Source organism: Hyaena hyaena, unplaced genomic scaffold, assembly GCF_003009895.1.
Source record: "Hyaena hyaena isolate Hyena2069 unplaced genomic scaffold, ASM300989v1 scaffold_378, whole genome shotgun sequence".
Lineage (NCBI taxonomy): Eukaryota > Metazoa > Chordata > Mammalia > Carnivora > Hyaenidae > Hyaena > Hyaena hyaena.
Genome location: NW_024081009.1, coordinates 1,740,071 through 1,755,045, shown reverse-complemented (window position 1 = coordinate 1,755,045; position 14,975 = coordinate 1,740,071). Strand labels below are relative to the sequence as shown.

Here is a 14,975-nt window from a genome sequence, read left to right as displayed (position 1 = left end):
GGAGAGCAGAAGGAGGAAGAAGAGGAGAAGACACTGCATGGTTCTATTTATAAGAAACTCTAGAAACTGTAAACTAATCTATAATGATAGAAAGTAGATTAGTAGTTGCCTGAGGATGGGGGAGCAGAAAGGGATGGGGGGGCTGCTGAGGGGCACAAGAAAACTTTTGGAAGTGAAGAGATATTAACTATCTTGATTGTGATGGTGGTTTCGTGGATATATACATATGTCAAAGATGATCAAATTGTATGCTATAAATATGTCACTTAGTATATGTCAACACCTGAATAAGGTATACTATAGTTACACACAATAAATTTTATGAGAAGGGAGTTATGGGCCTGTCACGGTTGAGAAGCCCAGCATCAGGCTGATTCAGAAGCGGGGGCGGCTTCTCCCACGACGTTGTCCTCAGGTCAACTCGCTGTGCAATCTATCCAGTGGCCACGAGGGGCCAGCAACGGCCCGTCTACAGGAAGTGTGGGTTGCCGGCACCAACATTTAAGAATTCCCTTCAGGGGCGCCTGGGTGGCTTAGTGGGTGGCTTAGTGGGTTAAGCGTCCGACTTTCGCTTAGGTCATGATCTCGTGCTTCGTGGGTTCGAGCCCCGCGTCGGGCTCTGTGCTGACTGCCAGCTCAGAGCCTGGAGCCTGTTTCAGTCTGTGACTCCCTCTCTCTGACCCTCCCCTGCTCACGCTGTCTCTCTCTCTCCTAGAAATAAATAAAAAACATTAAAAAAAAAAAAAGAATTCCCTCCAGTGTGTTCCCCAGCTGGGAGGAGGGGGGTAGGCGGGCGTTAAGATTCCCTGCTTTACACAGTAGCAGAACTGGAGTTGGGGCTGTGGTCTCTTTGGGCACCGATTCCACCTTGTTGGTCCCCCAAGACCAAGACAACTCCCTGTGCTACCATATCTTTTAAAACGGTGTCCTGTCTGCAGTGGGGGCAGGCAGCCACAGCTCCAGGCCGGTTATCTGCAGGGCTGATGCGGAGTTGCCGGATATGGCTCCATTAAGTTGTGATTCTCAAGGTGCCTTTGGAAGACCTCCTAGGCCTGGAGTGGCCTCTGTATTGGCTTTCCACCTTGCCTGAAACCCACCACTATAAAACACGACAAGATTCCATTAGCCAGCCAAGCCAAAGAATGAAGCACCAAAAAGAGTTTTATAAGGGTGAGGGAAAGTAGACAGGGGGTAACTGGGGATGGGGAGGAGAGGGTGGAGCACCCAGGGTGTGCTACAGTGAAGGCTTCCCAGGAAGGACTTGCTGACATGTACTGAGCCTTCCCAGTGTGTGAGGCATGATGCCAGCACTGTATGCAGTGAGCAGTTTCACCTCCACAGCACCCTTGTGAAATGAACTGCAGAGAGGTTAAGTGACTCACCCAAAGTCACAGAGGGGAGGCAGGGCAAAGATTTGAATCCAGGTTTGAAACTAACATGGTGGGTTTAGCTGTTACTCCTACTGCTCATTTTTTAACAGTTTTTTAATGTTTATTTTTGAGAGAGAGAGAGAGAGAGAGAGAGAGAGAGAGAGAATGCGTGGGGGAGGGGCAGAGAGAGGGAGACAGAATTCTAAGCAGGCTACAGGCTCTGAGCTATCAACACAGAGCCCGATGTGGGGCTCGAACCCACGAACCGCAAGATCTGAGTCGAAGTTGGATGCTTAACTGACTGAGCACCCCCTCTTAATGCCTGTTATAACAGAAGTGTCTTTCTTTCTCTTTCGGGCTAGGGTATTATTTACTTCATGTGGTTAACTGGCTGGTGTTTGGTAGCAGGCAGTGGGTATTTCAGTTTATCCTCCTGGAGATAAAGCTCCTGATGCTTCCAGAGAATTTTAAGCTCCTCTGACGATCCAGGAAGGAAATCTTCCCTATTTATTTGCTGAGCATTCACAGGGCGTGAGGTTGTGTGTTAAGACTGATACTTTCGGTGCGCCTGGGTGGCTCAGTCGGTTGGGCGTCCGACTTCGGCTCAGGTCATGATCTCACAGTTCGTGGGTTCGAGCCCCACGTTGGGCTCTGTGCTGACAGCTAGCTCAGAGCCTGGAGCCTGTTTCAATTCTGTATCTCCCTCTCTCTCTGACCCTCCCCTGCTCACACTGTCTGTCTCTCTCAGAAATAAATAAAACATGTAAAAAATTAAAAGAAAAAAAGACTGATACTTTCATAGTGATGGTATCTGAAGGGCAGGTGGACAGAGGTCAGCAACAAGGAATCTAGGGACAGGTGACTTGTAGCAATGCAGTGGCATTGTTCACGTGTGCCCATACGAGTGTGTCAGAGGCAGCAGTACCCCAACCTCAACTGGGGTCATGAGCAGGCTGACCAGATCAGAATGCAGGGCAAGAGAACTCACCAGAACTCCCGGTTATCAGAACAAGGCCAAAGCATCCCAGGGAGAAGATACCTCATGGCCATGGTTTGTGAGTAAGTGAAGGTCATCCTTTTCCTCAGGTCTGGCCCAGCCCTCCTGCGATCATGCAGCTTCACCCTCCAAGCGAGTGACCGCAAAGAGGTAGCCTCTTCTAGGTTCTGCAGAAGCCAACAGCTCTGGCCTTCGGGCCTGCCTGCTGCTTTTATGCTCCTCTGGCCACATGGTGGGGTTGATACGGGCACTGAGTAAAGGCTCCAGGGCTGCTCCTGTGAAGACAAAGCAAAAGGAGGCCAAGGTTAAACACTGGGTCCCCTTGCTTCATTTCCTAGATGGGGAAACCGAGGCCTGGGGAGAGGCAGGGACTCGAGTGAGCTAATGGCCGACCTGGGGGTAAGCCTCCCTGCAGTCTCTTCTCCCAGGCTCCCCAGCCCTATTTCCTAACAGGTCCCTGCTGCCAGGGGCGTCTCTGCCCTTTGTCGATTACTATTGTCTTTCTTGAAAGAACAATTCTTTAATATCGTCACGTACTCGGTCAGTGTTCAAAGTTCCAACGGTGTCATGTCAAAAAGCACTTCCAACAGTTTGATTCAATCCAGATTGAGCTCAGGTGAGCTCAGCTGTGATTGGTTGATGTCTCTGAAGTCTCTTTTAATCCATAGGCTCCTCTTCTGTCTTTCTCTTTTTGCTTGCGATTTATCTCACGATTTATCCTTGGAGAAGGTGTGTCATGTATCCTGCAGATTGTCGGCTGTCTGGGTTTTGATGATTGCAAACCCATGATGTGGTCTTGCATATTGCTCTGTTTTCTATGTTTCCTGTAGTTGAGTCTAGAGGTTTGATCAGATCAAGATTTGGGTGGTTTTTTATTTATTTATTTTTTTGTAAGATTACTTCACAGGAGTAGTAGTCTTTCAAAAAAAGACTCTGCACAGAGTCTTAAACACCATCCAGTTCAGCCATGTCATGTTCAGAAGGAGAAGCTGAGAACCAGAGAGTAGTGACTCATACAAGCTTGCACACTTAGCCAAGGTCATGGACATATTCTTAAAGGAAGCTCCTGAAAATTCTTGTGATCAGTTTTAGTGCCTTTGATGGCTGTGTCTGATATTCTCACTCTACAGCCTGTGCTTGTACCCACGGTGCTTGCCTGCCTCTCAACCTCATCTTACTTACTGCTGGGGTCCCAGTGCCTATGGTAGACACTCATCTGCTGCATGAATAAATGAATGAGGTTACTACTGTTTTTATGTCTCAGAAACTGGTTGCTCCTGGACTGTCCCCTGGGGAAGGTATTATAAGCACTGGCCCTGCTGTAAATGTCCAGAAAGCGGCCAGCCTGTTAGGCACAGGCAGGATCCAAGGGTAAAGGAATCAGAGGGAAGCAGGGCTGACCTAGAAAAGCAACTGGAAAGATGGCTAGAGTGCAGCGTGGCAGGAGGCAAGCCCAGCCACACGAGATCCTGCAGGCAGCATGGATGGGGTGCACCAGCAGGGGGCAGCGTCCAGCCACCGAGATGCGGTCCAGTCCACAGGAGGAGCAAGCCAGGACCCTCATCCTCACGCTGGGCAGAAACTCAGGCCAAAGATCAAGTCAGAAGCCCTGAGTATTAATTAGGATTAAGTTGGGTTGTCAGGAATGGAAAAACGCCCAAATGTCATGAGCTCAAATAGCTCATTCCTCCCTCATGTTAAATGCCCCAAAGGAGTCCGTTCACAACCAACAGGGTGCTCCTGGGGGGCAAAGATGACAGAGAGGACCCAGGCTCCCCTGTCTTGTCACTCCCTTATCCTCAAGCATGACTTTGTTTCATGGCACAATATAGCTGCTGGAACTCAGCCCTTCCATGCCATATCCCAAGTAACAGGAAAGAACAGAGGGAAAAGAAGAGCACTCTCCTTTTTTAGGGCCATTCCCGGAACCGTGCAGACTGCTTCACATACATTCTATTGGCCAGAACTGAGTCACATGGCCATGTTGTGCCCGATTCACGAGTCCCCTGAGACCCCCAAGGAGCCGACACCGATGCAAGTACAAAAGGGTCTTTATTACAAGCTCGAGCAGGGGCTCACCCGCCTACCGGTGTAGTGGCAGAAAGTGAAGCCAAGATCAATACCGAACAGGGTTTTTATGGGGTAAGTGATGGGGGTGTTCCAGTGTACACGTTGTACATATAGCATCATCACATAAGCACCAATTACAATTGTACAGCAGCACCCATGGTAACAGTTTTGACCATTCAGTATCTGTGAGGTGTTCATTACTTTTGATGGGACCTAATCATGACTTTTGAGAATCCTTTGGAAATGACCAATTATGAGGTGAGTTCAAAGGGCCCACATGGGGTTCAGGCAAGCAGTGAGAAATTGGCTAGTTTGTACAGAATAACTGTCTACAGTTCCCAGCCTTGACTCAGACCATAGGAATGTTTTTTTTGATTAGCTGACCTGAGGGCGAGGATGGCTTTAGCCTTGAGCAATCTGAGGAATTGGGGCTACGTGCAGCCCGAGGTTGCTCTTAATGGAGGCCTTAATTTCAAAATGATGTTACTTAGGCTCTTCAGCCACACCTTGCTGCAGATGACCGTGAGAAATACAACCTTCGTCTCCGACATCCATGGGCCCATCGGAGAGTCTATAAGTGAAGACCAGAGAGCATGTGTCCAGTGACTCATTAGGATACAAGGCGGAAGGATGCAGAGGACTCAGCTTGGGCCCAGGTGCTTATGGCCCTGCTGCCCTAGATCCTGAGGGTTGTGCAGCCTGGGGTCCTCTCGGTCCAGCTGTGGGAGTGAGAAGTTACAGAGCCTCGCCATGGGGCCTGACTGTTGAGTACCCGCCACTGGGCAACGGTGGGCATTTTGTGGCTAAGCATGGCACCGGCCCAGGGAGAAGCACCAGCGGCAAGAAAGCAGGTGTGTTCATTGTCAAGGCCAGGCCAACAACTGCTCAATGCTACGAAAAGCATCCTCAAGATGATGAGTCCAGGGCCACAGACTGCCTTTTCCCTGGAGGCAGTGAAGGAGCTGAGGACTTCTTTTTTTTATTGCCTTAAAAAAAATTTTTTTTTTACTGTAGAATAACCTACACATAGAATAACCTACACATAGAATAACCTACACATCATACCTAAGGGTATGACTCCACAATTTTCACAGAAATGGACACACCCAAGCATCCAACACGCAGATCAAAAAATATAAGGCACCTGGGTGGCTCAGTCAGTCGAGCGTCTGACTTTGGCTCAGATCATGATCTCAGGGTTCGTGAGTTCAAGTTCCACGTCGAGCTCTGTGTTGATAGCTCAGAGCCTGGAGCCTGCTTCAGATTGTGTCTCCCTCTGTCTCTCTGCCCCTCCCCTGCTCATGCTCTGTCTCTCTCTCAAAAATAAAGATTAAAAAAAAAAAGTAGAACATTACTACAACCCCAGAAAAGGCCTCAAGTGTCCCCTCTCCATTACAACACCCTACCCTGCTCCTAGCATTTAGAAAATCTTTCCAGGAGATTCTTTAGTCAATGCTGAGAATCACTGCTTTTATAACAATGGTTATCAAACTTGGCTGTGCATTAGAATCAAGTAGGGGAGCGTCTGCGTTTTGAGGAAGGTGAACTGGGACACCTAAGATGGAGTGTGGTGTAGAGGAGAAGCCTGGGAGCCAGACAGGGCTGACACGTACCAGCTGTGTGACCTTGAATGAGTTCCTTCACCTCTCTGAGCCTCACCTGTGACATGTGAATACTATCACACTCCCTGCAGAGTTGAGGCTGAGAGAGACAGAGCGCAGGGTTGGGGGGATGTAAGCCCAGGTACATGTAGGGTCAATAAATGACAGCCACTGCTGTCATTTTTATTAAAGGGGAGCAACCCCAGGAAGACTGAAAGCCCTTCTTTATGCAGATGGGACCCAATCTGGGGATAGTGGACGCAGGTTATGTTGATAAGAAGGTCAACAGGTAGTGAAGATGAGAAGCCAGGGTCTTTCTGGGGAGCACGGGGAATTCCCAGGGGCAGCAGAGATTCCGGGCCAGAACTCATGAGCGGTGGCTAGCACAGCGGCACGTACACAGCGCACAGTGGGAAAGGCAAGCTGATACAGGCAGATGCCATTGCGTTCCTCTGCTGAACTCTAAAGCGGCACTGATCCCACCTCTCTCTCCCCAGTCTGCCTTTCAAATCCGCCTGCAGCATCTGGGCTACGCAGGGAACCCCAAACCCCTCCCAAGCCATGTTGCTAGGGGTTGGCACCTTGCCACATTCCCCTGTTGTGACAACGGGCAGTGAGGCCAGTGCACAAATGGGCAATCCAGAAGGATCTTTCTCTTCCTTCTTCCTTCCTCTGGGCTTGCTCTTTCAACTGGGGAAGCCAGATGCTTTGGAGTTTAATTACATGCTGCATTTGGAAGCAAAGAATGTCAGAGCTGGAAAGGAAGAACCTTATTATAAATAATAGCCGCCAGCATTTATTGAACATTTACTCTGCGCCAGGCCCATTTCCGGGCATTACCCCATTCAGCCTTCCCGACAATTTAGGGGGCAGGTGCTATCATCATCCCTGTTTAACAAGGAAGAAGGAAACTGAGATTTTAGGGACATTACAGGGCATTTCCCAAAGTGCTGAAAGGTACATAGTGCAAAAATTATTAGTTTGTGTTAGTTAAATGCTGCATCCTGTATCCCTCCCTGGGAAATTCACAATGTACGTAAACATATTAAAGGCCCTGAGAAGTCCTGTATTAAACAGACCCCTTTAGGTCAGTGTCACCTCTACTGTGCAGTTAGTGAGACGCAGGTATTAATCATGCTCCCTATCTCACAGCTGGGGTAACGGAGGCCCAGGCAGCACTGCAGGCACCGACCAGGCACAGGTCTTTGGCCCCATGCTCTCTGGACCCCTCAAGAAATGTAGAGCAGAGGAAGGCAGACTATGGCCCATCTGACCCACTACCTGTTTTTGTAAATGAAGTTTTATTGAAGATTATCTGATCCAGGCCCCTTGATTTACAGATGAGCCAGTCAAGGCCCAGGGAGGATGACTCTCATGCTCAAGGTCACACAGTCAATTAGGGGCAGAGGCAGAAATAGATCCTAGAGCTCCCAAACCCAGGTATTCTTCAAAACACAAGTCAGACACGTGGGAGGAGGGGAGGTGGCGGCAGGTGGGGAGTGAAGCTCCATGATCCCTGTGATCCATGTCTCAGTCATCTGCTGCGTGCTACTTACACAGGCACTGGCCCCTTTCTAATTTATTTACTTATTTATTTTGATATATAGAGAGACAGAGCATGAGCAGGGGAGGGGCAGAGAGAGAGGGAGACACAGAATCCAAAGCAGGCTCCAGGCTCTGAGCTAGCTGTCAGCACAGAGCCCAATGCGAGGCTCGAACCCACAAACCGTGAGATCATGACCTGAGCCAAAGTTGGATGCTTAACCGACTGAGCCACCCAGGCACCCTGCACTGCCCCTATTTTACTGCTGCATAGGTACCCCGGACATGTCTCTCCCTCCTGCTGCTGTGGGTAAACTACCTTGGCCTGAACTGCCTAGGGGCCTTCCTCTGCTTTCCACTTTGCGTGGGGGGACAAAGGCTGAACTGCACAATTGTGTTTAATTCTCTGAAAGATGCAGTAAAACATTATTAATTCCCTGTCTTCCAGGGTGAGATCATTTGGACAGGAACCTGGCAGAAGGCAACCTTTGCCGGCTCGGGGGAGAGTTTGTCAAACAAATGAATAGCGCAAGCAGGATTCTAGGGGGTGTTTGAGACCACTTTAGAAAATAAATTATGTCCGAAGGTTCTTAGACTCCCTGAAGTATGTTATACAATGGTCATCTATTTGCATTTTTCAAGTGTGTCTGTGTTGTTTGAAGACGCAAATAAAATCATTCTTATCATTAAAATGGCCCAGGGCATTTGGGTGGCTCCGTGGGTTAAGTGTCCAACTTTGGCTTAGGTGATGATCTCATGGTTCGTGGGTTCGAGTCCCGCATCGGGCTCTGTGCTGACAGCTCAGAGCCTGAAGCCTGCTTCAGATTCTGTGTCTCCCTCTCTCTGTCCCTCCCCTGCTCATGCTCTGTGTGTCTCTCTCTCAAAAATAAATGAACATTTTAAAAAATGTTTTTAAAAAATTTAAAAATAATAAAATGGTCCATGCATAGAGTACTTTCCAGCCTTCTTTGAAATGTGAACAAAATATCTGCAGATTTAAATGTTTTAGTTCAGAAAAGTCCATTAGTAGTATTTGTATTGCTACTAAGTACCAATAGTAAATGGTACTAATTAAGGAGGTTTTATTAATCTCTGAATCTAGGGGACAGAGGCGTCGTGCTGACCCTGGGTGGCCAAAGCGTGCCAGGGAGCTAAAGGTTCATCTAGAAACAGCTGCGGGGACAGCCGGGCATAAACGGTGGCCTCAGGGTGGAGGCTGTTCCTGGGACAGCCAGACTGCCCAGATGGCCTTTCCAGAGCTGGGAGACGCAGACTTGTCACTGAGGTGGAGGGTAAAAATAGTCCTGTGTAGGCGGCCGCTGGGCCCAGAGGCACCAGCTTCCTGGTCCCCAGAGCAGAGAAGGCAGTAAGCTCTGGAGGCCTCCCCCGAGCTCTGGGGGCTGGGGTAGGGGTTTGTTCCCTAACAATGAAGCCCACCCCCCACGCCCATACACCAAGTATTGGAAAGAGAGTTAGGTTTTAAGGTAGAGAAGGGCTTAAATCCTGGCCTTATCAGGTACCAGCTCTGTGTCCTCAGGCAAAATGTCTCTCCTTTCTGAGCCTCCATTTTCTCATCTGTCAAAGGGGGCTAATGATTTCTCACTATTTGGTTCCTGTGACACTTACAGAACAAAGATAGCTAACATATTTCCCTCTACAGCCTCCCTCTTCTACCCCTCTCCCTCCCACACGTTTCCCCCTGCCCAGAGCATTCTTCAAGAGGGGGCTCTGTGGAAAGGGCTCTGTGGGCAGAAACGGAGGCCTCAAGAGAAGAGCTGTGGTGGGGAGCCATCTTGGAAGCCGATCCTTTACCCCTAGGTGAGCTTTCAAGTGACTGTGTCCCTGGCCAACCCCTTGGCTACAACCTCACAAGAGACCCTGAGCTAGAACCACCCAGCGAAGCTGCTTCTGGCTTCCTGGCCCTCAGAAAACTGTGAAATCATAAATATTTGGGGGTGAGCTATGATGCAGCAATAATAACGAACAGGTTTGCTTTTGGGGGCTATTATGAGAATTGAGACAGTGCACTTCAAATAGCAAGTAGACCTACTGGGACGAGTGGCTCCAGAAAGGGCAGAAGGCAGGAGGGAGCGGGAGACAGGAAGCCTCTGTCCAGGACCGTGCCAGGAAGGCTCCTCCTCCAGAACTCTCGGGAGGAGTCTGAGAGACCAGCTACACAGACAGTCGGCACACTGCCTAAAAACAGAACTCTGACCCCTTACCTGCGGCACCAGCAGAGGAGGGAACCCACTCTCTGCTGCCGTGAACCTGGGAAGCCAAAGCGCTCCCGTGTCGTAGTTAGTCAGTCCAAACACAGCCGACACTTGACAGCAGCTGACAGCTTCCCTCATTTTGCCCTTGCTTCCAATGCAGGACAAATGGGAAAAAGTCAAACCTGCTCCCCGAACCCAATCACATAGGCCACCCCCCTTTCTAGTGAGCACTCCGACAGCTTCTATGCCAACAGCCTCTGATCAGAACCTGAGGCCTTCCATCTCTCCCACTATGAAACTTTCCTATTCCTCTGCTGGCCTTCAATTCTCTTCCAAACTCAAGCAGCGGTGGCTGACTCTCCTGCAGTAGCAAGCCCTGAACACACAACCCTTGCTTGTGCTCACTGAGGTGGTCTTGGTTGACTTCCACAAGCCCATGTTCTCTCTCTCCCTTCCTGACTGCAGGTCGAAAAAACATCTTCCATTTCCCCGCAGGTAGCCACAGAAACCAGCTCGAGGATGATGGAAGAGACGGGCATGGGAATAACTAAGAACGTAGCTATGGGACGGGACAGATCTGGGCTCAAATTCGGGCTCTGCCACTTAACTAGCCATGTGATCTTCAGTAAGCCAATTAACTACTCCGAGCCTTTGTTTTCTCATGTCAAGAGGACAGTCTAGTGGAACCCAAAGGCTGGTGTAAGAACGGGAAGGTAATATATTCAATGCACTGAGTGTATACAGTAGGTGCTTAATAAAGGGAAGGTCAGCCAACTGTCTCCTCACAGCCTCCTGCTGGAGTAGGCAGGCCCCTGTATCCCACCTTTACTCCTCCCACCCCTGCTTTCTGTGCCACAGGCAGCCTGACCTCAGCTGGATGGAGTCGAGAATATGCGCTCCACGTCCAGAGTATATTCAAGGTCAGGGGTTGGTCTCAGAACGATGGACAAAGGACATAACCAAGCATTTCTCTAAAGAAATCAAGGTTAAAAGCAGGGAACAAAATATCTGATCAGAGACCTGCTGTCTCCCTCTTCTACACTGGCTCTGGGGGTTATCAGGGCAGAGAGACTCTGCCCAGAAAATTGTGAGTGTCCTTGTCCCAGGTGGCTTCTCCAGGACAGAGGACGGTGAGCAGGTATTCCCCTCGGTCTCTCCTGTGTGTCTGTGTGTATTTACATGTGTCAGTTTCTTCATCTTTAAATATTTTTAAGTAGTTATTTGGAGAGAGGCAGAGACAGGGTGAGCAGGGAAGGGGCGGAGAGAGAGGGAGAAGAGAGAGAATCCCAAGCAGGCTCCTCCCTGCCAGCACAGAGCCGGATGCGGGACTCAAACTCACGAAACTGTGAGACCGTGACCCAAGCCAAAACCGAGAGTCCGACGCTTAACCGACTGAGCTACTCAGCCACCTTCTTCATCTTTAAAATGAGAAATTTAATAGCTTCGCAGGAGATACACACACACACACACACACACACACACACACGTGAATTCATTCTAGTGGTGGAGTAGTGGCTTTGAGAAGCTCTATGCTGGGGGCATCCCGAGTAACTTCACTCCCACTTGCCAAGTCCTTTCCATCCTCAGGTCTTGCCCTCCACCACCACGAGCGAATCCAAGCCTCCCACAACATCTTTTGCCTGGACTATGGAAAAGACTCCTAGATGCTTTCCTTCCTTCTCCACAGCTCAACAAATGCAGATTATGCAAGGATGAGAAGCCATCCCACATCCCATAAACATAGGCAAAGACTTTTAAAATAATGACAATAACCAGGATTGGGGGCAATGCCCCCCCTTCCCCACAGGGCTGCAGTGTAAATCTCTAAATTTCTGCAGAGCAATTTGGTAGGATGTCATCTTTGGATTCTGTGGGTCCATTGTTCAAAATATAAAGAAAGAATTAGTTTCTGCACAGACTTTGATACAGGCTCTTTATGGTAATGTTGGTTCTGATGCAAAAAAGGGGGCAGGCAAATAAAATATCCAAGAATAAACATTTTCCTAACAGTGTGGAGATTCCTCAAAACATTAACAATAGAACTCCCCTATGACCCAGCAATAGTACTGCTAGAAATTTACCCAAGGGATACAGGAGTGCTGATGCATAGGGGCACATGTACCCCAATGTTCATAGCAGCACTCTCAACAATAGCCAAAACATGGTAAGAGCCTAAGTGTCCATCAACGGACTAATGGATCAAGAAGATGTGGTTTATCTATACAATGGAATACTACACGGCAACGAGAAAATGAAATCTGGCCATGTGTAGCAACGTGGATTGAACTTGAGGGTTTTATGCTGAGCGAAATAAGTCAGGCAGAGAAGGACAGATACCATATGTTTGCACGTATAGGTGGATTAGGAGGAACTTAACGGAGGACCGTGGGGGAGGAGAAGGGGAAAAATAGTTGGGGAGAGGGAGGCAAACCATGAGAGACTCTTGAATGCTGAGAACAAACTGAGGGCAGATGGGGTGGGGAGAAGGGGAGGGGGTGATGGGCACGGAGGAGGGCACTCGTGGGGATGAGCACTGGGTGTTATATGGAAACCAACTTGACAATAAACTATTTAAGAAAAAAAATAAACATTTTCCTTAAATAAATGGTAACAGTCTCTACCTTGAAACACCATTCCTTCACTAAAAATTATATTACAGATCAGTAGTACTCAAAGCAGGACCCAGAAGCAGCAAGAGCAGCACCCGCGAGTGTATTAGTAACGCACATCCTGGGGCCCCCAACCCCGACTTAATAAGTCCTCCAGACTATTCAGAACCACTGTTGTAGTTGAATATCTAGCACTACGAAAAGATACACAATTAAATGACAAAACGTTGCAAAACAACACGAACAAAACAGTAGGTACTAACAGTGCCTCTCTATTCGAATCAATGTGTTGAGACACGCAAAGAAAAAAAGCCCAAGGTGGTAACATCGACACTCCGGGTGGTAGGATTTTGAGGTTTTAGATTTTTTTCATTTTGCTAATCCATACTTTCTAGTTTGCAATGGTGCGTTTTTGTAAAAAAGAATGGAGAGGATGAAAAAAAGACCTCAATAACTTCTTTTTGAATTATCAGATGGGGATGGCGTGGGAAGGACGAAGAGAGCACGCCCCGCAGCCACACAGCCTTCAGCCTGGGGACAGCAGGGAGAAGTGGGTAGGCGTTGCGGGACCGCTCCGCACCCAGCGCCACCGCCCCAATGGAGAAGGGAGAGAGGGGAGGGCAGCCAACGCCGCAGGTCACAGCTACTTCTCTGATGTCCTCAGAGGTTTACTGGGAGCCAAAGAGCGGAGAAGAGATTTAGGGCAGACTTCAGGAAGAACTGAAGCGCTCCGAGTACCGAATTCCGGAATGGGCGTCTTGGGGAGATTTTCCAGCCCGGAACCCTCAGCCACTGCACCGGGTGCTGGACCTTCGCCCGCCCAAGGACTCGGGGGGCGCTGCGGGGTCCTGCGCGCGGGTAGGGAGAGGAGGCGGGCGGGCGGACGGGGGCGGGGCCGTTGCTAGGGGAGGGGCGGCGAGGCGCGCGAGCAGCGCCGCCAGCCACCGCGACTGGCGCTCGGCTCTCCGGCTCCAGCTCCCGCGCAGCCTGTTGCTCGGTCCTCCGGGCCGCCGCTTCCCGCCCGGGGCCCGGGGCCAGGCGGCCCGAGGGGTGTCGGCGCTCGGGCGGCCCCCCGCCTTCCCCTCTCCCCGCGCGCGGCTGGACCCCAGCATCACCGGGAGCGCGGGCGCCGGCCAGCCTCCCCGTGCGCCCCGGCCCGCGCGCACAGACCCTAGGCGCCGAGCCGCGATGAACGCGACCTTCCTGAACCACAGCGGCCTGGAGGCGGCGGGCGGCTTGGGCGGCGGCGGCGGGGCCACCCTTGGGAACCGCAGCCACGGGCTGGGCACGTGGCTGGGCTGCTGCCCCGGGGGCGCGCCGCTGGCAGCCAGCGACGGGGTCCCCGCGGGGCTGGCGCCCGACGAGCGCAGCCTGTGGGTGTCGCGCGTGGCGCAGATCGCTGTGCTCTGCGTGCTGTCGCTCACCGTGGTCTTCGGCGTGTTCTTCCTGGGCTGCAACCTGCTCATCAAGTCGGAGAGCATGATCAACTTTCTAGTGCAGGAGCGCCGGCCCTCCAAGGACGTGGGCGCCGCCATCCTGGGGCTGTACTGAGGCCACCCTGGCCCGCCCCCACCAGCCCGGCCGCAAGCGGACGAGAAGGGGGACGCGGACCTTCGTGCCCCGCCGGGGCTCTGCCGCCGCCGCCCAGCGCTCGGCGCGAGGATCAGCAACTGGTCTCGGGGCGCCCCGGTCAGGGGACACCGCGGGACTCGGGGCGGTGGCGCGGGAAGGGACTTCCACACCCGGCTCGGTCCAGCGTGCGCCTCAGCGTGGCCGGGTGGGAGAGGTCGTGGGAGGCTGCTTGGGGCTGAGGTCACGTGCGTGGGAGTTGTGTGTACGTGGACGCGGCGGCGTGCGGGTGAGTTGCGGGGCGGGGAAAGTTGATGAATCTGAAGCCCTGAGCTTGTTGGCTGGATTTTGCATTTGAAAAAAACCGTTGTAATAAAACTGTTGCCGTCGGGCTTCCAGCCGCTTCCCATTCGCAGCTCTGCGCTGTGTGTGTGTGTGTGTGTGTGTGTGTGTGTGTGTGTGTGTTGGGTGTGTTGGGTGTGTTGGGTGTGTTGGCTGGGGCAGGGTGGACGGTCTGTGTACCTCACAGGCCGGTTGGCCGCCTGACTGCGAGGCTATGGGAGTAGGTCGGGGAGGGGGCTCCCAAGACCCCACTTGGAGGAGGCCAGGAGGCCCTAGTCCTGGAGGGGAAAGGGCTGGCTCTGCAGGGGTGTGGTCAGACAGCTGGGGGCATTATTTAAATCTCTGGGAAATTTGGATCTATTCTGTAAGATAGGGGAAAAAAAAAATCAGTGACAGGTGCAAAAGGGAACAGCAAAATTAATATATCAGAACAGTGAATAAATAAAATTTAATGGGGGGGAGCTAGATCTAGTTAAATTACAAGGCCAAAGCCTCATCTCAGGGCTTGTTTGGACACCATCCTTCTAGTGTGGAGGAGGAAGAGTGGCGGAAATGCCCTTGCTGCCTAGGGAGAGGGGAATGCAAGTTTGGGAGAGGGGTTTGTGGTGCGAAGGACCCAGGATATTTAAAATGCAGAAAACGACCTCCATATGCAGCTGTAT

At 51.1% G+C, this 14,975-nt stretch overlaps 1 protein-coding gene across 1 annotated transcript; it reads left to right on the top strand.

Moving 5' to 3' along the window:
• The first annotated feature begins 13,326 nt into the window (after nucleotides 1–13,326).
• On the top strand, nucleotides 13,327–14,369 carry RPRML (reprimo like). The gene has a single exon (XM_039250664.1). The coding sequence runs from the start codon at nucleotides 13,591–13,593 to the stop codon at nucleotides 13,951–13,953; it is 363 nt and encodes a 120-aa protein (XP_039106595.1). The 5' UTR covers nucleotides 13,327–13,590; the 3' UTR covers nucleotides 13,954–14,369.
• The last annotated feature ends 606 nt before the right edge of the window (nucleotides 14,370–14,975 follow it).

Coding starts and splice junctions, on each gene's coding strand:
- RPRML (XM_039250664.1), top strand. CDS start 13,591: ATGAACGCGACCTTCCTGAACCACAGCGGCCTGGAGGCGGCGGGCGGC.